Raw genomic sequence first — 20476 nt, 5'->3', positions numbered from 1 at the left:
ATAAAACACTACAAGAAGACATGCCTTATTAGTAGTGACCTAATAAAACACTACAAGAAGACATGCCTTATTTGTAGTGACCTAATAAAACACTACAAGAAGACATGCCTTATTTGTAGTGACCTGATAAAACACTACAGGAAGACATGCCTTATTTGTAGTGACCTAATAAAACACTACAAGAAGACATGCCTTATTTGTAGTGACCTAATAAAACACTACAAGAAGACATGCCTTATTTGTAGTGACCTAATAAAACACTACAAGAAGACATGCCTTATTTGTAGTGACCTAATAAAACACTACAAGAAGACATGCCTTATTTGTAGTGACCTAATAAAACACTACAAGAAGACATGCCTTATTTGTAGTGACCTAATAAAACACTACAAGAAGACATGCCTTATTAGTAGTGACCTAATAAAACACTACAAGAAGACATGTCTTGAAGCTAGGCTTTATTGAACAAGAATGACAAAACAGTTCACACTAACACAGTACACACACACACACACAAGCTGACCTGGACACCATGACATTTTGACACACTAGAACAGATCAGTTCACAACACACAACAGGAAACATAAATACACAACATTATTATTTACAAAGCTTGTATCAACTCCCTGTGTCTGTCTGGTGAAACGTGTGTACATGTTAATTCTCACGTACTCAATCTTGGAAAAAAAAAAAACTGAAATTTTGCACAATTTCTTTTATCTGCCAGTACAAGAATCAAATAAAAAAATAAAAAAAAAAACAATTAGTTAGTTAATTATTGTTAATGAATTGTTGTTTTTTTTTTGTTTTTGGTATCTCGAGCAAGGGAAAGAAATTTCACTTGACTGATAAGCTGAATTAGTCCCCTTTATTATTTGTAGAAAGAAAATTTTGTAAATAACTGTAAACTCCATTTTCATAGGCATCTCTCAGGCAGAGGGGTTACCGTATTGGCTTGAGGAGGCTGAGGAGACCTCGAGTTCGAACTCAGGCTGCTCACTTTTTTTTTTACAAATACATTTAAAAAGCGATCACCCAGATACTCCCTTTTTTCTTCCCCCAATCCCTTTTCCAACTGGTGCAGACACGTGATAGGATCATAGCGTATTAAAAACCTAAAAGCTAAACAAAAACAGTTGTTAAAAATATTTCTAATAGCGCACATTTATTATTGTTTGTCTAGAATCAAGATAGGCCCCCTTATATTATAAATTTAATTACATGACTAATCCAAACTAATTCTGTTTCTGTTTTACATGTTTCGGATGTTCCTTCAGAGTTGAAGATAGTTTACTTCCTAGTCCAAACCTCCCGCAGGACGACGGGGGATGGGAGCGGGCAGGGTTTGAACCCTCGACCGTCGATAAATCCGAACGACAGTCCAGCGCGCAAACCGCACGACCAGGCAGCCATCCAATTTAATTGATATAACTACATTTAATACTTTTTTAAATATTATTTTTATTCTGCTTGTTATTAGGTAATATTTGAGTTTGAGTCTGTCTTTTTTCAATTTTATAAGCTGAAAAACGGACATTTTTAAATAGTATTCGGCATCTGTAAGCATGCTTTCTTTATGGCACTTAGTTTAGTTTTGAGGCGCACTTCAGTCGACGGACTTTAAAACGCCACATTTTAGTGACGCCCTTGTTAGTGAGTTTGACATTATTGATGTAGACTTTTAGTTTAGTGACTGGCTCGACTGTGTCCCCATCTGTAATAAAAGTTAGTCATTGTGCTATCTCAAGTTTGGATTCTGTATCGACTCTCTGTGACTGTGTTAGCTATGTATTGATCTCGCACTTGTAGTTCACTACACAGTACACCCAAGCATCTATGATTCTTACCAAGGTAATAGAGAATATAGAAATATAGAACTCCAATTCACACACACATCAAATCCAATCATGAATAGTAAAGATGACGACTATTATTATTATTATTATTATGTTAGAAAAGAATGACTATTCATTCTCTGGCGCTGCCAGGGTCGAGTTTAGTTAAAGGGAAAGAAAATTCATCGTAGTCACATTATCAGTTTCCACTGACGAATTTTCTGGTGATGTAGCAGGTCTGCAGCAGTACCGTCCTCTGACAGGCAACGAGGATGTTCCTAGGAATGTTAAGGGCCTTTTTATTATTATTATTACAGTGCACAGTCTAGCTCAAACCATTTCATTCCTCCCTTTCTCTCGACCAACACACGAGTCTTGCCTATGTAACTCTAACTTCAAAGGAGTAAAGATTTGAAGCTAAAATGTAAACTCTATGTATTATATATTGTAAATGTTTATTCCAAGTCGAGGTTACACTTGTCTTGTCTACGCTGTCGAAGCATCAGCAGACATTCCAGATGTATCTGATAAACTATTGGGTCAGGTGATCAAACCTGATCAACAGTGTCAACAGTTTTTTGGAAATGATTCCTTCTGAACTTTTGCAGGGTAAGTAACACAACTCGCTAACAGCCCAATTAAATTAACTTCTTTCCTGCTAAGCAGAGTTATCACTCATATCACGCAATATTTGCTTAGTCACTTCATCATGCATTGACTTCTTAGTCACTTTTATTTCCTGCTAAGTCACTTCTTAATCATTGATTATCATCATATTAATTACCGATCCCCTAATTTGATGAGACTCTCCTTGCCCTGCTCTCGGAGGTAAATGAGTATTTCAGAGAATAGAACAAAGAGATACTGTAGATATAATTTCTATTTCTTAAAATTAAATGTAAAAAAATAAATGATAATCGATTTTCGCAGGGAAAAGAAGGAAAACGATATTGTTTCTGTAGCAAAAGAGAACATTGAAATAATGTAAATTTGTGAATACCTTGGTACTATCTTAGTCAACAAATTAATTTTTAGTGTAAATACTGATTATTTCGGCCAAAAGGGCAGCAAAGATTACGATTATTTAGAGAAAAAAAAGTTCCCTTTCACACCTTGTGGTCTATAGGGCAGATTATGTAAAGATCTTCTGTTTCTGTGGCCTATGGTTAACGAGAGTGTCATGTGGCCAGCATAACCACCAACCGCCTTTAGTTTTCCCCAACAAATGTCAGGTACCCATTAGAACTCCCAGTCTTCGCCAGGAATCGAAACACGGACCCCGGTTTGGAAGCCAAGCGCTTTACCGCTCAGCCACCTCACCGCACATAGAAAAATGTCCTCATTTTAAAAATCCTTGGCGATGTTTTATCACGCTCACATTTTAAGTTGTTATATCACTGCCTGGTATGGCAATCGGAACTTTAAAAAAGAAAAGAAATTCTTTTATTAAAAAGAAAAGAAAACCTAATCTAAAGGGGAAGAACTCCACCCTTAAAACTATATCAATAATGTACAAGCTATTTATTTTATAAGATATCAAACAAAATGATTAATTACCAATTATTAACTCACTTATTTTTTTTATTTTTATTGATTCGTGTTTTGTTAGGTACAGTAAATATTTGTTTAAAGTATCAACTTGATAGGTTCTAGGGGTATGTAATACTCCACAGGGTTCCCCACCTCAACGCTGAGTAGTAAATTCCTGTCGGGGTTACACTTTGGCTCGTCTGCCTGGACACGCCTTACTGTCTCTATCAATTAATTTATGAAGTAATTACCAAGAGAACGAATAATGGTAATCTGATAACGTATACTAGTCAACAACGAGAATGCGTAAAACAAAGCAAAAGGTCAAATGAAACAATGATATGATATGACACAATAAACGATGGTTATACATCGTGATCAATATTAAATCAGTGTGCCTAAGATATGAGTATATATATATATATACAACAGCGTTAACCGGTAATCACACCTTGGTCACAGAGTGAACAGTCCACTCCGGGCTCTCGACCCAATGCCATGGATAATGGCCCAGCAGGGTCCAGACAATGCTGTACAGTCGATAATTAAAGTAATTTTTTTTTTTTACGGAAATGTTTTTTCTTGAGGATTTGAATAAGAGATCGACCCTTTACAAAACAATTAGATGAATTAGATATTCATTATAAGACATCAGTTAGGCCACGTTCACGTCTGACTACACATTCACTTTCACCTATCCTTTGGTCTGCTGGACCCTTGGTCACCACACAAGATCTGTCAACCTTCTTTCTTCATTCTTCTCTTTCATTTTCAATTTCATTCTGATGTTCTTTCTAAAAATATTGAATCCTGCCCTTTTTACCTGCCTGGGTGGACCACTTCGGGTGCCGATTTTGAGTTTGTGTTTCTACACAAACTGTCTTTGTAACCTTTTTTTTTATTTTATTAAATCAGGCTTCCGAATCTAGACGCTCTATCATTGAAATCTGCCAAGCAATGTTATGTGCAGATGTTTTAAGAGGGTTATGTATCCCGCATATAGCACTCACTGGAACATCTTGTGGCAATGGAAAGGTAAGCTTTCATCGATCCTCAATATATATCAGAAACGTTTATCAACCACTGGTTGCATTAGGGTTATTGATCGGTGAAGAAACGCTAAGACAATGCGGTTATTGTACTAGAACTAGCAAGACAAATCTAAGCCAAAGAGAAAAAAAAAATTGTTTACTGAATTAAATTTTTAAAAAAATTGTGAGAGGGCAGTAAGGCCTCGTGGTCCAAATGTCGTTCGTTTTACTTGGACCTGCAGGGTCACATCTATGCATGTTTCTTGTAGTTTCTATACAGTCGTTCACCCTTGCAGCAGTATATCTTTGTTTTTGAGTCTTTGAACTTCCTTCCTTCACTCTCTCACTCTCTTCATTACATCTTTCTCTTTTTATTCCTTCCTTCTTTTCTCTCACTCTTTTCTCTCTTCCTTCTCTCTCCTTTTCATTCATTTTCTCTCTCTCTATCTCTGTTTGTCTTTTCCTTCCTTCCTTCTTACTCTCTTTTCATCCTTCCTTTCATCTCTCTTTCTTTCTCTCTCTCTCTCATCTTTCTCTATTCTTTCTTTTCTCTCTGTTCCTTCCTTCCTTCTCTCTCTCTTTTCATCCTTCCTTTTCTCTCTCTTTCTCTCTCTCTCTCTCATCTATCTCTATTCTTTCTTTTCTCTCTGTTCCTTCCTTCCTTCTCTCTCTCTTTTCATCCTTCCTTTTCTCTCTCTTTCTCTCTCTCTCTGTCATCTTTCTCTATTCTTTCTTTTCTCTCTGTTCCTACCTTCCTTCTCTCTCTCTTTTCATCCTTCCTTTTCTCTCTCTTTCTCTCTCTCATCTCTTTCTCTATTCTTTCTTTTCTCTCTGTTCCTACCTTCCTTCTCTCTCTTTTCATCCTTCCTTTTCTCTCTTTCTTTCTCTCTCTCTCTCTCATCTTTCTCTATTCTTTCTTTTCTCTCTGTTCTTACCTTCCTTCTCTCTCTTTTCATCCTTCCTTTTCTCTCTCTTTCTCTCTCTCTCTCATCTATCTCTATTCTTTCTTTTCTCTCTGTTCCTACCTTCCTTCTCTCTCTTTTCATCCTTCCTTTTCTCTCTCTTTCTCTCTCTCTCTCATCTATCTCTATTCTTTCTTTTCTCTCTGTTCCTACCTTCCTTCTCTCTCTTTTCATCCTTCCTTTTCTCTCTCTTTCTCTCTCTCTCATCTATCTCTATTCTTTCTTTTCTCTCTGTTCCTACCTTCCTTCTCTCTCTTTTTTTGTTTCATCCTTTCTTTCTTCTCTCTTGTTAGATAGCTAGTTGAGTTAGTTGGCTTGCACACTTTGTTAGACCGACAGTGAGCGTACATTGTATAGTGACGACATCGACTTTGGGGTTAGAGGTTAGGATAGACTTTTAGAAATCAGTTACTGCTAGACTCTTGAGGGGTAGACATCGTTGTTAGTGACGGACTAGACTGTGGCCCATTCTCTGTATTAAAGATGGTTTATAGTGTTCATCTGGATTTAACTTGGTTCTTGAGGCTTTGATCCTGTTGTAGCTGTTCATGTCTTGTAATGTGATGTTCATGTCCGAGTTCGCAGTTAAAATACACTCAACAAGGTACGCACGCACTTAGTATAATCAAGTATCTTTAGAGATACTTCAAGTACATCTGATTTACACATGCATCCGCACTCTCTATTTTTCTTCTTTCTCTCTATTTCCTCCTTCTGTCTCTCTTTTTTGCTTCCGCTCTCTTTTCCTTCCTTCTTTCTCTCTATTGTTTCTCCTTCTCTCTTTTTTTTTCTTTCTTCTCTCTTTTTTCCCCTCCTCTCTCTCTCCCTCTCTTTTTTCCCCCTTCTCACTTTATTTTCCTTCCTTCTTTCACTCTCTTTTCCTTTTTTTGTTCCCTCTTTTTTTTTGTCCTTCACTCTCTCTTTTTCTTCCATCTTTCTCTCTAACCATTTCTCATGTTTCTGGGTTTAGTCTAGCCCTAAATTCGCTTATTGTGACTCCACCCACTACAACTACTATTTCATTGGTAGTACTACTTGTGGCAGAAATAGCCAACATCGTCCCTTTCCCCCACCCAGAGAAATAAATGAAGCAAAACTAATATTACAGAATCCTTAGTTAATGAGGCTTTAATGTTCAACCCCTACCCAGAGTGTAGCTAGGAATTTCCCATCATTTGGTAGCCCTGGAGGGGGGCTTGACCTCTTTGGGGGCCCTTGCATTTTGTGGAATATTTAATATTCAATGGAAAAAAAACACTCAATAGGGGCCCCCTCTCAAGTGGGGACTGGGGGATTTTCAAATTCACCCCCTCCTCCCCCACCCTAGCCTCAGCCCCCTGTGGCTGCCTGGTGTGCGGTTTGTGCACTGGACTGGCGTTCAGATGTATCGATTGTCCAGGGTTTAAACCCTGCCCGGCCCGCTCCCATCCCCCGTCGTCCTGCGGGAGGTTTAGTCTTCAACATCCGAAACATGCAAAACATTTTACAACATTTTACATTTTACCACCAATAAAAGTCAATGAGCTACATTGATAAAGTAAATATATGAAAACTCAAGCAATAAAATAAGCTTGACTAAAACAAAAAAAATGTAATTCCCTCCACTAAATTAATTGATCTGTTTTGTTATCAGTCGCCCCATAAAACAGTGCAGAGATATGCTCTTTCTATCTTTGGTTTATTTTTGAATCAGAATCTAGGTCAGTTCAAAGTTCATAGTGATGTTATAGAATTTTTTTGTTACCAGGAAGAGCTAACAAAATCTTTTTTTTTCTGCATTTACTTAGAAACTAATTCATACGTAGAGATTAATTCACGTGTAGGCCTAAACTATTCCTAATAATTATTTAAATAGTTCGAGGAACACCAAGTCAGGCCTCGCGGAACACAAAGGTTCCGCGGAACACTATTAAGAAAACACTGGTCTAAATGTTGATGAAATTTTTTTTTAATTTACAAATAATAGAAGTACATCATTTTTTTTACAAAACTTTTATCAATTCACTCTGTCTGTCTGTCTGTATGGCAAAAAGTTTGTACCTGTTATTTCTCACACACCCAATCTCGTATTTAGCTGAAATTTTGCTTCATTTGTTTTTACCTGATAACACAAGAATAAAATTTTAAAAATAACTTATTGGTTAATTAACTATTGATAATGAATTATTTTTTTAAATAAGGGAAAGAAATTGTACTTAAAAGATGTGGTGGCATAAGTTGAATTAGTCCGCTTGAGGAATCTTTAGCCCTGAGGGAACATTTTTTAAAATTCATTTAAAAGGAGATCATGTAAGCATTCGCCGAGATACCCCCCCCCCCTTCTCCCCTCCCCCTTTCTCAACTGGTCCAGACAAGTGATAAGATCATAGCGCATTGATTAAGCTAAATGAAAACCATTGGTGCAAATATTTCTATCACACAGATTTATATATCTAGGTCAGTCTGCTGTACAATTACATAAAGATAGACTAATACTATAGATAAAAACGAGCTATTTATAGAGACATTACACAGAAATATCATAAGGCGCATTGGTCTGACCACATTCCAGATACAGAAATCCTAAAGTAAGCCAACATGTACAGTATCGATGTCACAGTAAAAAAGATCCCAATTTCGATAGGCGGGAGTTGTAGTCCGCATGCAAGAATAATTGCCTTTCCGTACGACCTTTGTACGGGGAGTTGTGTGTAGGAAAGCGCTCCCAATGGGGGTCAATGCAAGCAGCAAACACTATAAAGACACTCTCAAGAGCTCCAGTGTAATATTGACATTTACCGCTGGGAAGCACTAGCTCTCAATCTCTCCTCATGGCGTGAAGCTGTGAGTGTTGGAGTTTTGAGATTTGAAGCAAGAAGAGTGACCAGCGTGAAAAAGCGCCGAACTAACAACTAACTAAAAGCTGAGAGAAAAAGCAAGCCTATCTACAACTGGCCCAACTCACCCAGGCCACGTATGCGGTCGGCTTTTTAAAGTGAGGATTGGACTTTACAGTCATCTACGAGTCCATAGGATATGAGAAATGTGCTCATCTTCGATCACGAAGGAGGATATATATAAATTATTTCTCTAGTGCTATTAAAGCATGGAATGGGTTGCCAGAGCTAGCTAGGAAAACTAGTGACTTGCAGAGTTTAGGTCATTGGTTAATATGCAAGGCTAAAGGACGCGAAGGACGTAATCATCTTCTTTTTTTTTTTGAAGTAACGTCTATATTATATAAAATTAGATAAATATTTACATATAAGGAAAAAAAGTAAAGTTTACCTTTCAGACCATACGGTCTATATCTCAGATGTTGTTAAGGTAACCTGTTTCTGTGGCCTATGGTTTAGGAAGGTGTCATGTGGCCAGTACAATGACCAACTGCCTTTAATTTTATTCAACTAATGTCAGGTACTCATTAGAGCTGGGTGGACTCAGAGATGCTCTTAAGCTCCCGAAATTAAAAATCCCAGTCTATAATTACATGAATGATTTTAACTAATTGATTCAATTACATTTAATATAACTTTTGTTGTTTTTTTAAAAGTATTTTTATGTTCTTCTTGGTAAAATCTTGAAACAAAATAAGTAATTTATCACACAGTTTATAAAATTTTAATCATTGAATTTTTAAATACCTGTCTTTGTTTCAGGTCTGCATAAATGGACAATGTGTCAGCGACCCATACGCTCCTCAAATTGATGGTGTGTAACTTAAAGATCTTAAATATTCTTTTTCTTATTCACCTAATCAGAACTGAATATTGATTTTTTAAAATAAACTAATTTATATTGGTACTACGTTAGTTGCATATAGTACATTTATACGATAATAGGCCAAATGTTTTTGAAATTATGGTCGCTTTAGTTGTGTCCATTGTAAAACACATTTTTTTAAACTGCCATCAATGTACCTTTATGTACATTATAAAGCTAACTTAATTTTCCCAGTAATACTTTTCTCTTTAGAAGTAGTAAATCTTAATACTGTGTTATTGCTGCTACTCTGTGGTTAATGCAGCTCTGTTAATTAACTATTGATAATGAATTATTTTTTTAAATAAGGGAAATAAATCGTACTTAAAAGATGTGGTGGCATTAAGTTGAATTAGTCCGCTTGAGGAATCATTTGAGCAGCTCTGTTACATTTTACTCTCTCTAGAAAACTGCATTTGGAGACAGACCGAGCTATTCTTGCAGTTTGTATATCAATGACTTTATGGGCAACTGTTACTCTACTCTATCGAGCATGTTGTGACACGTGTAACAAAGTGTCTAGGCCCGTGAAAGGTAAACCTCAATACACACATTCAATGATCTATTACGTCATACATAATGCCATACATGTCAATCCATGTCTAGTAACGCTTAGAGTATCTTAGAGGAATGTAATCCTTCAGAATTAAGATATATGGCTAAATATGTAGGCTTTGGTCTCCTTAGATAAATGTAGATGTTATTTCTCCAACACCTATTCTTGTATCAAGTGGAAACTTGAATAATTATTCATTGTAGCAGAGAAAACATGAATCAATTAAAAATAAACCCATTAGTCAATTCATTATTGGCAATTAATGATTGTGATTGATATCGAATAAAGGAAACTAAAGCTGTAAATGCGGGTTTTTTTCCTTCCTATTGCTAACTGAAGAAGGTGAAGATCCGGACACCTCCCTGTTCGAGTTAGAGCCCGATGTAGTAGAGCTGTTGATTACTTCTAAAGAACACATGTTGGCTGACTTTTAGAATGTGTTCAAGTGTGAGCTTACAGAACGAGACCTGTGCCAGGGTAGAACAGATGTACACCTCAGTGGAAGAGATGACGAGCCCCGAGCTGAAAACTTTAAACGAGGTGGTAGAAACCCAGAGCCACGAAATACGCAGCGAAGTCAGAACCAGCAAGGTGTGTGAAGTCCGGAGTAAGACTAGGTTTTTGGACATTCAGTTATTGCCAATTGTGATGTATTTGAAATTAAAATGTTACTGTTACTTTGGAACCCCGAGTAGTGAGGTTCTTTAAGTTCGTCGTGTCATGTGGTGCAGTTTGCAGAGAGCCTGGATATGGGAGATTCGTTACAATACTTATGATATGGCACTCAAAATGTTGGCCAATAGTAAGTAATGCCTGGCTGATTTTGACACTCAGTCCGCCTCTGTACCAAACGGTGATAATTATCTATACGAATCCATAATTATTAAATGGAGTTGACAATTTTCATAGTTCAATGACAAAAAAAAACAACACATACATATTTTATAGTTCGTCCATCGTGGTTTTGCACTGGGTTTTGTGCTTCCTCATGTGGTTGGTCAGACCTATTTGAGCCCGGAATGTTTGGCTGCACGCTGGGCAGGTTATTCCAGCTGGAGCTAGTGTAATTGGCCTTGCTTTTCTTCTCTGGTGTTTTTCTTCTGCCTGCGCTGTTCTATTTTCCTCAGCAATTTGTGCGCCATATATGCTCTATTAAAACACACAGCGAATCAATAGTTCATAACTTTACACACCAGAAAGACTTTTTTAAAAGAATTCTCCATATAGGCCTAATTTAAATTTGAGATTGTACCACTTTAGGCTGTGAATACGGAGATAGAATCATCGATTGTACAAAAGATCACTGCTTGAATTCACAAGTGGATTGCTGCGGCACGTGTAACTATGGCACCCCCTTTACCCCAATGTATAGCACCAGAAGAAGCACACCTGAAAGATTAGCCATGACAGTAAATCCCCTTGTGCTATTCACTTCAATTAAAGGTAGGGAAATTTGTTGACATTTAATGGGATATACGAACTACTAGTTTTTAACAATAAGTACTATCAGGCGTTCATATGCAATTCTTGCGAAAAGTTTATATCAGATTGTTTCTATTTAATAATTTGATTGCCAGGGGAACAAAGGATTTTTTGTGTCTGTTTGTCTTTGCTATCGGTGTTTTGTATCTCTTTAGTGATGGTAAAATCACAAAATCCTGACCCAAAGGATGACCTTTTATTTCTAGAATCTTTTTAGCTTGTAGCTGCCCGAATGGGGTTTGTTTTTTTGCCAATGATTTTACCAGCAGCATTTAGGATTCTATGCAATTCTTGATAGAAATGAGAAAGCTGGGTGAGCTTTGATGTCCTCCATTAGTGACATCCTGATATATATGCGTTTTCGTAATAGCTACTCGGATTTGCAGGCGCTCTCAATTACCCATAAGACTTCGAAGCACTTTAAAATATGTATTCACAAGGGGCAAAGGTCAATGAGTAGCCATACATGGGTGTCCTTATCGTTACAAATTGAATCGTCTCTTCTTCTAGCTACACTTTTTAGTTTCGGGATTTGTAGTTAAAGATTTCTTAATTCTACTTGATATCCTAATATCTTCTTTTTTTTTTTTTATCTCACTCGATGTGAGGACGTAACTGGAGCGGTGGTTCTCACACTGTATTGTTGTGGTTACAGTACAAGAACATGAAGACATTTCTGGACGGGGTACGTAGTTATGATCGCTGCCATTGTGGAACCTTCAGACAAGACTTTGGTCCATGCCTGGTCGTTGAATAAATTTGTTCCCAATGAATTGTCTGGATAATGGCGCTTACGGCGTCGATTATCTACTGGACATTTTACAAGGTGATATTGTAGGTTTACAGCTGTATTGCCCACTGACAGGTAACGAGAACATTCTTAGGGACTTTTAGGGCCTCGAAGGTGGCTGCGTGGTCAGTTGTCATTATCCCCTCGTTTAATATAATAAGGCTTGTCTTTGAGTCCGAAGATTAGTTTCAAATGTGTATCCCGCGGCCTTTGTGAGTGACCTTCATCTGTCTTGTTCCGAGGCCGCATGCAACCAGGTACTCTGTTCTATGTCAGCTAGGGCAAGTTAGCGCCTAAGCTGGTCTTGAAGCGTTTGCATGGGGCGCCTCTGTTACCTCGACCACCTTTTAGCTCACCAAAAAAGACTGCCTTTGGCATAAGTTCGTCCCCCACAGGGGATACGTGCCCTGCCCAGCGTAACTGTCGGACCATAAGAAGTCCCTCTAATATAACAAGGTATAATGTTATTTTATATTATTTCTATAGTCGCTTAGTCTCTAAACTTAGGCTCTCATATTTTATTTTCTATCGATTCACTCTGTCTGTCTGGTAAAAAGTTTGAACACGTTTTTTTTTTCTCACATTCATTCTCGGATCTACGACAAGGAATGTGGCAAAGATTTGGCAATGTTGAAAATTTAATTATTTTGTGTGTGTGTGTTTGAGGATCTGATTTCTGCAGTTTACCAGTATTTTGACATGCTTATCTTTAAATACTTTTATGTCTACAGGTTTTTCTTTTGTTACATTTCCCAGGCCTCATTTAGCATAATTCTTCTTCTTTGTTGCCAAGCATTGTATATATGCGAATCTAAAACACTAAAACTGTACTTTGCAAAAGCCGCTCTTTTTTTTTGGAGCATTCAAGATATAGTCTTGTAATGTATTTTTTTTTTTTAAATACTGTACAGATTGTGTGAACAAGACTTGAGACCAGAACTGTGCACTAACTTTAGCGTCTGCCTAATACAGCCAACACAGTGCTGTCACTACTGCTCGTCATATTACACGTCTGCAACTACAAGTACCACGACAACGAGACCATTGATAACATCCACTTCACCCAAAACTAGTAAGCAATGTATTGGTAGTAAATGTGACGTTAAAAAAAATACTTAAAAAAAAACAGAGCTTATATTAATTTCTATCAATTAGTTTGGATCAGTCATGTAATTAAATTTGTAATAGAGCTAGACTAACATTAATACATCTGCGATTAAATAGTCCTTAAAAAAACTAGACAAGATTCTGCTACTACGCTCTTGCACACGCTCCATTGGCTTCCTGTGAAAGCGAGAATCGATTACAAGGTCGCCACACTTTGTCATCAGTGTATAAATAACAATGAGATGCCCTTGTACCTTAGCGAACTGATTACTCCATATGTCCCCCAGAGAGCCCTGCGCTCAATGGACTCAACGCTTTTAGTAGTGCCACGTTTCTCCCTCAAAAGCTACGGTCTGCGTGCTTTTTCAGTTCACGGACCAAAGGTTTGGAACTCACTCCCCATTGATCTCAGACAGACAACATGCTACACCACTTTTAAGAAGAACATTGAGATCTGTTTAAAACTTTTTTTTAGATTAGTTTGTCATTGTAACTCTCGTGTTTATGTTTGTAATGTTGTTACAGCGCCTTGAGCCTACATTTTGTTTGTTAACAGCGCTTTATAAATAAAATTATTATTAAATTTGATCTGTATGATCTAGAGCTTAGAGCTAGACCAGTAGACATTGAGCTATAGACTTGTGATGGTTTAAGATTTGATCTGGATGATGTAGAGCTTAGAGCTAGACCAGTAGACATTGAGCTATAGACTTCTGTTAGTTTGAGATTTGATCTGGATGATGTAGAGCTTAGAGCTAGACCAGTAGACATTGATCTATAGACTTCTGTTAGTTTAAGATTTTATCTGGATGATGTAGAGCTTAGAGCTAGACCAACAGACATTGAGCTATAGACTTCTGTTAGTTTGAGATTTGATCTGGATGATGTAGAGCTTAGAGCTAGACTAGTAGACATTGAGCTATAGAACTCTGCTACTTTGAGATTTGAACTGTATGATATAGAGCTTAGAGCTAGACCAGTAGACATTGAGTTATAGACTTCTGTTAGTTTGAGATTTGATCTGGATGATTCAGAGCTAGACAAGTAGACATTGAACTATAGAACTCTGCTAGTTTGAGATTTGATCTGGATGATTCAGAGCTAGACTAGTAGACATTGAGCTATAGAACTCTGCTACTTTGAGATTTGAACTGTATGATATAGAGCTTAGAGCTAGACCAGTAGACATTGAGTTATAGACTTCTGTTAGTTTGAGATTTGATCTGGATGATTCAGAGCTAGACAAGTAGACATTGAACTATAGAACTCTGCTAGTTTGAGATTTGATCTGGATGATTCAGAGCTAGACTAGTAGACATTGAGCTATAGAACTCTGCTACTTTGAGATTTGATCTGTATGATGCAGAGCTTAGAGCTAGACATTGAACTATAGAACTCTGCTAGTTTGAGATTTGATCTGGATGATTCAGAGCTAGACTAGTAGACATTGAGCTATAGAACTCTGCTACTTTGAGATTTGATCTGTATGATGTAGAGCTTAGAGCTAGACCAGTAGACATTGAGCTATAGGACTCTGCTAGTTAGAGATTTGATCTGGATGATTCAGAGCTAGACCAGTAGACATTGATCTATAGAACTCTGCTAGTTTGAGATTTGATCTGGATGATTCAGAGCTAGACCAGTAGACATTGAGCTATAGAACTCTGCTAGTTATCTTATCTTATCTTATATAATACAGACGTTACTTCAAAAAAGAAGATGATTACGTCCTACGCGTCATGCATTTAGTCATGCATATTAACCAATGACTTAAATTCTGCCAAGTCACTGGTTTTCCTGGCTAGCTCAGGCAACCCATTTGAGATTTGATCTGTATGATGCAGAGCTTAGAACTAGACATTGAACTATAGAACTCTGCTAGTTTGAGATTTGATCTGGATGATTCAGAGCTAGACTAGTAGACATTGAGCTATAGAACTCTGCTACTTTGAGATTTGATCTGTATGATGTAGAGCTTAGAGCTAGACCAGTAGACATTGAGCTATAGACTTCTGTTAGTTTGAGATTTGATCTGGATGATGTAGAGCTTAGAGCTAGATCTGTAGACATTGAACTATAGACTTCTGTTAGTTTGAGATTTGAGCTGGATGATGTAGAGCTTAGAGCTAGACCAGTAGACATTGAGCTATAGACTTCTGTTAGTTTGAGATTTGATCTGGATGATGTAGAGCTTAGAGCTAGACTAGTAGACATTGAGCTATAGAACTCTGCTAGTTTGAGATTTGATCTGGATGATTCAGAGCTAGACCAGTAGACATTGATCTATAGAACTCTGCTAGTTTGAGATTTGATCTGGATGATTCAGAGCTAGACTAGTAGACATTGAGCTATAGAACTCTGCTAGTTTGAGATTTGATCTGGATGATTCAGAGCTAGACCATCAGACATTGAGCTATAGACTTCTGTTTGAGATTTGATCTGGATGATGTAGAGCTTAAAGCTAGACCAGTAGACATTGAGCTATAGACTTCTGTTTGAGATTTGATCTGTATGATCTAGATTCTAGAGATTAGAGCTAGACCAGTAGACATTGAGCTATAGACTTCTGTTAGTTTGAGATTTGATCTGGATGATGTAGAGCTTAGATCTAGACCAGTAGACATTGAGCTATAGACTTCTGTTAGTTTGAGATTTGATCTGGATGATGTAGAGCTTAGAGCTAGACCAGAAGACATTGAGCTATAGACTTCTGTTAGTTTGAGATTTGATCTGGATGATCTAGAGCTTAGAGCTAGACCAGTAGACATTGAGCTATAGACTTCTGTTTGAGATTTGATCTGGATGATGTAGAGCTTAGAGCTAGATCAGTAGACATTGAGCTATAGACTTCTGTTTGAGATTTGATCTGTATGATCTAGATTCTAGAGCTTAGAGCTAGACCAGTAGACATTGAGCTTTAGAACTCTGCTAGTTTGAGATTTGATCCAAGTTTTGCTTTTTTTTTTCTCCAAACATTTTTTTTTTAGTCCTGTGCGAGGCTACCTTTAATCTAAGGCCAGCCCTGGACGAACTTTCAACCGTGGCGAGGGGCGATTCCTCAGTTCATATGATCATCCAGAAGGAATGGCAATGTTCTATCACTTTCGAGAAGGCCTTCGACGACACTATAAAAAGAGAGAAGGTCATGACAGTTCAGATTCACGAGTTACATTTAGTCCAGTACAGTCAAGTCCAGTGTGAAGTCACCCAGTTGAATCCATTACAGTCAAGTCCAGTGTGAAGTCACCCAGTTGAATCCAGTACAGTCAAGTCCAGTGTGAAGTCGCCCAGTTGAATCCAGTACAGTCAAGTCCAGTGGGAAGTCGCCCAGTTGAATCCAGTACAGTCAAGTCCAGTGTGAAGTCACCAAGTTGAATCCAGTACAGTCAAGTCCAGTGTGAAGTCACCCAGTTGAATCCAGTACAGTCATGTCCAGTGTGAAGTCACCCAGTTGAATCCATTACAGTCAAGTCCAGTGTGAAGTCACCCAGTTGAATCCAGTACAGTCAAGTCCAGTGTGAAGTCGCCCAGTTGAATCCAGTACAGTCAAGTCCAGTGGGAAGTCGCCCAGTTGAATCCAGTACAGTCAAGTCCAGTGTGAAGTCACCAAGTTGAATCCAGTACAGTCAAGTCCAGTGTGAAGTCACCCAGTTGAATCCAGTACAGTCATGTCCAGTGTGAAGTCACCCAGTTGAATCCATTACAGTCAAGTCCAGTGTGAAGTCGCCCAGTTGAATTCATTACAGTCAAGTCCAGTGTGAAGTCACCCAGTTGAATCCATTACAGTCAAGTCCAGTGGGAAGTCGCCCAGTTGAATCCATTACAGTCAAGTCCAGTGGAAAGTCGCCCAGTTGAATCCATTACAGTCAAGGACGAGGCTGAGAGGCCAGTAGAGTTTGATACAACAGTACAGAGTTTGATACAACAGTACAGAGTTTGATACAACAGTACAGAGTTTGATACAACAGTACAGAGTTTATACATCAGTACAGAGTTTGATACAACAGTACAGAGTTTATACATCAGTACAGAGTTTGATACAACAGTACAGAGTTTAATACAACAGTACAGAGTTTGATACAAAAGTACAGAGTTTATACATCAGTACAGAGTTTATACATCAGTACAGAGTTTATACATCAGTACAGAGTTTATACATCAGTACAGAGTTTGATACAACAGTACAGAGTTTATACATCAGTACAGAGTTTGATACAACAGTACAGAGTTTATACATCAGTACAGAGTTTATACATCAGTACAGTACGGTTAAGCATTTTTACAGACACTGTTACGTGTTACCAATTGTACAGTATTGACTAATTGACTCCTTTTTTGAAGTGACCCTCATGTTTCATAGAGATATTAGACATTAAGTTTTATGGAGCCCGAATTGTCAAGTTGAGTAGGTTGTGAAGTGTTTGCATAAAGCCTGGATAGAAAGAGTGACGTTACAATATTGTAGTCTTTCGATCGTGACTGTGTTATTGTGTAATTGTGTGTGTATATGTATACATAGCTCCTCCATCGTGGTTGAATATGAACACGTTTCTTGTCTTCTATGAACTCGACTATGACTATAAGTCCAATCCTCGCTTTAAAAAGGCAGTATATTTTCTGCTTCAAAGAATGTAAAATTGTGAATTAATGTGTATTATTGCTTATCAAATAGTATTTCAGTCTATACCAACTCTATACCACTGTGTATATTACAGAGAGAGTATCATCGTGATGCGTGCATTAAAGTTTTTAAATTGTGTTAAAAGAATGTGACGTGTATAATTGTAATCAAAAAATGCAAATTATTGTTTCAATTGTGTAGACTACAAAAGTTGTTTTCGCTTAAAGATATTAGTGACGTTATAATACACGAAATTGCTGTTTTAATCGTACCTGCCCCCACTAATCCCTTAGATTATAATCTTTTTCATTAGTTGCTAAACATTTAGATAAAAATAATGTATGCTGCAAGTCACAAATCGAAGAGCACTGAAGACATTCTTGATGATATAGTATGCATTTTTTAAAATTGTCTACAGAATGTGAACCAGGAGATCTAGACTTGAGGCCAGAACTGTGCACTAACACTAGTGTCTGCCAGACAAAGTCATCACTATGCTGTCACTATTGCTCGTTACATTACAAGTCTGCAAATACAAGTACCACACAATTAACGCCCCCCAACGGTAGGAAATTTTGTAACCAATTGTGTGTAAATACATTAAATATTTTTCGAATGCTTATTCAGTTTTGAAGATGAACTACATCCTGGCCCAAACTTCCCGCAGGACGAAGGGGGAAGGCAGCGGGCAGGGTTTGCACTCATGAACATCGAGACCACCTAACGACAGCCCAGAACGCATAACAAACGATTAAGCAGCCATTCGTGTTTTATTACATGTGTTTTATCTGACGTTTGAGCTTTTGGTAGTGTAAATGATTTGCGATTTGTATCTAGGTTCTAAGCTTTAAACTATTCCTTTGTCTAATAAACGTGTTTTAGAAAAGATACATAGCCATTAAATGATCTTTTATATACGTAAAAATATTTTGAGTCAAGAGAAGTTAATCAAAAGATTGTACCTGTACTTTCATTCAATATAGACTCATATGTATCACTGGAAATAAAATAGTGTATATCTTTATGTATCAAAGATTGTGTATCATTATGCATTTTTATGAAAAACTGGCTTGCATAATTATTATAACAATAAAAACGGTTAACTTTCAGAAATCATAAAGTAGCCTAAGCAAAAGAGATTTTCCAAGCTGTAAAATCAGATTTTCACAAGATTTTCTATAAGTGTCACAGGTTGAGGAAAGGACAGACTGACAGACCACGCAAAGCTATGGCGGCTTTCCTGCCTTTCGGTGGCCAGTAATATTGTCGAGAGAATAATAATAATCTTTATTATCCATTAGGAAATGTGTCTTACATTTTGTGCATTACACCAATTAAAACATTAGAACTATAAAAAAAACAAAATATACAGTAGGCCTAGATATTTCGATCTGCTTAATTTGCCTTAGCTCTTGTAAGTGGAAACAATTATCATGATGTCAGTTATGGTAGAAACTTTGTTTACAATAAGAAATTTTAATGAGGTTTCTAATAATAATACTAAAGCTTTTCTTCGAGTCTGAAGATTAATGAGTAGTGCAGTATTTCACGTGGCTACATAGCCCTAACTGTGACCAACATATTTTGCCACAATCAGCCATTCAGCGCAGACATAACCATTGAGTGAGGTTTCTACAAAACACGAAATGCCTCGTTTCCTGTTTTATTGAAGTAATTTTTTTCTTTATATAATAACAAAAAATATTCAACCATGTATTGGAAATGTTTATTTGTCGGTATTCTGTTCAGTCCATAGGTTTGTTGTTTCCTTATTTAAACTAATCCACTTTATCGGTTGCTTAAATTTTGTTTTGTGAGCTAGAGGTATTTGTATTTTTTGACACATCGCACAATTTAGGCCATGTCCTGCCCATAATCCATCAAAGGAACTAGAGGTCAACATATCTAACTTTGATTAAGTCGTGCAAGAAGCAGTACTGTTTACAGTAGTCGAGACATGATGAAAGTAATGTATAATTATCTGTTTACTTTCAACAGAGTGTGTACTAGGAGAACCAGATTTAAGTCCACAGCTGTGTACTAGCCTTAGTATCTGCCAGACACAGCCATTGATGTGCTGTAAATATTGTTCTTCCCAAGACAATTCTGCAAGCCATCTCTCTTTATACACTATTTGGATATATTGTTTTTGTATTGTGTTCTTTCTTTATATTAAAACAAATGTCTATTAGGTAGATAAAGTACAAATGTCTATTAAGTAGATAAAGTATAAATGTCTATTAGGTAGCTAAAGTACAAGACTCTTAGGTAGATAAAGTACTTACCCTTGTTCGGAATTTTTTTAAAGTTTTTGTCTATTTCTTATCTTTATACCATTTTAAGCATTGTTTACACAAGGAAATCAATTATAATGAAGCAATCTATCAATCATAATGAAGCAATCGTTGGTGTACTGTGCATGAAATAATAGACCTCTAAAACATGTAACCAGGGCCGGCCTTAGATAATGAGCCTCCTTGTCCTTATCATTATGAGGAACATTTTGTACATCCTCTTATAATTCTGGATCTAGAGATAAATTATGTTGCCTGTTTTTATTTCTTTTATTAAACAGTTTCAAGTTCTTTATATAATGTGTTGCCTTTTCCATTTATAGTTATTCTATAGTTTGCTGCACTAGTTTGTTTTGTGTCTTTTAAAGTAAATGAGCTTTCCAATTTTATTTTTAAAATCATTGACCAGAAGTATCTAATACCTCATCACCTGATTCTGATTTGCCTTTTAATTTATTTATAATTCTATAAAGAAAACTTAACTAGACCCCACACCAGATGGCTCTGTCTGCACCAGATGTGGAAA

At 37.0% G+C, this 20476-nt stretch overlaps 1 protein-coding gene across 4 annotated transcripts; it reads left to right on the top strand.

Annotated features, from left to right (window-relative positions):
- The first annotated feature begins 1492 nt into the window (after nucleotides 1-1492).
- LOC129924122 (uncharacterized) lies at nucleotides 1493-20245 on the top strand. Of its 4 annotated transcripts, XR_008776035.1 has the most exons (8): nucleotides 1493-2445; nucleotides 4282-4401; nucleotides 8998-9049; nucleotides 9507-9634; nucleotides 10917-11099; nucleotides 12840-13000; nucleotides 18075-18221; nucleotides 19655-20245. XR_008776035.1 is itself a non-coding variant. In XM_056017952.1 (5 exons), the coding sequence occupies exons 2-5, from the start codon at nucleotides 4324-4326 to the stop codon at nucleotides 19846-19848; spliced, it is 471 nt and encodes a 156-aa protein (XP_055873927.1). In that variant the 5' UTR covers nucleotides 1493-2445; nucleotides 4282-4323; the 3' UTR covers nucleotides 19849-20245. The 4 variants fall into 4 exon arrangements, 2 of the variants coding, with proteins under 2 accessions (XP_055873927.1, XP_055873928.1); XM_056017952.1 differs by lacking the exons at nucleotides 9507-9634; nucleotides 10917-11099; nucleotides 12840-13000; XM_056017953.1 differs by lacking the exons at nucleotides 1493-2445; nucleotides 9507-9634; nucleotides 10917-11099; nucleotides 12840-13000 and having other exon boundaries at nucleotides 3948-4401.
- The last annotated feature ends 231 nt before the right edge of the window (nucleotides 20246-20476 follow it).

The sequence above is a fragment of the Biomphalaria glabrata genome, unplaced genomic scaffold, assembly GCF_947242115.1.
Source record: "Biomphalaria glabrata unplaced genomic scaffold, xgBioGlab47.1 scaffold_20, whole genome shotgun sequence".
Classification (NCBI taxonomy): Eukaryota; Metazoa; Mollusca; class Gastropoda; family Planorbidae; genus Biomphalaria; species Biomphalaria glabrata.
The sequence above is the reverse complement of the archived record's forward strand: the minus strand, read 5'-3'. Positions and strand labels throughout refer to the sequence as shown.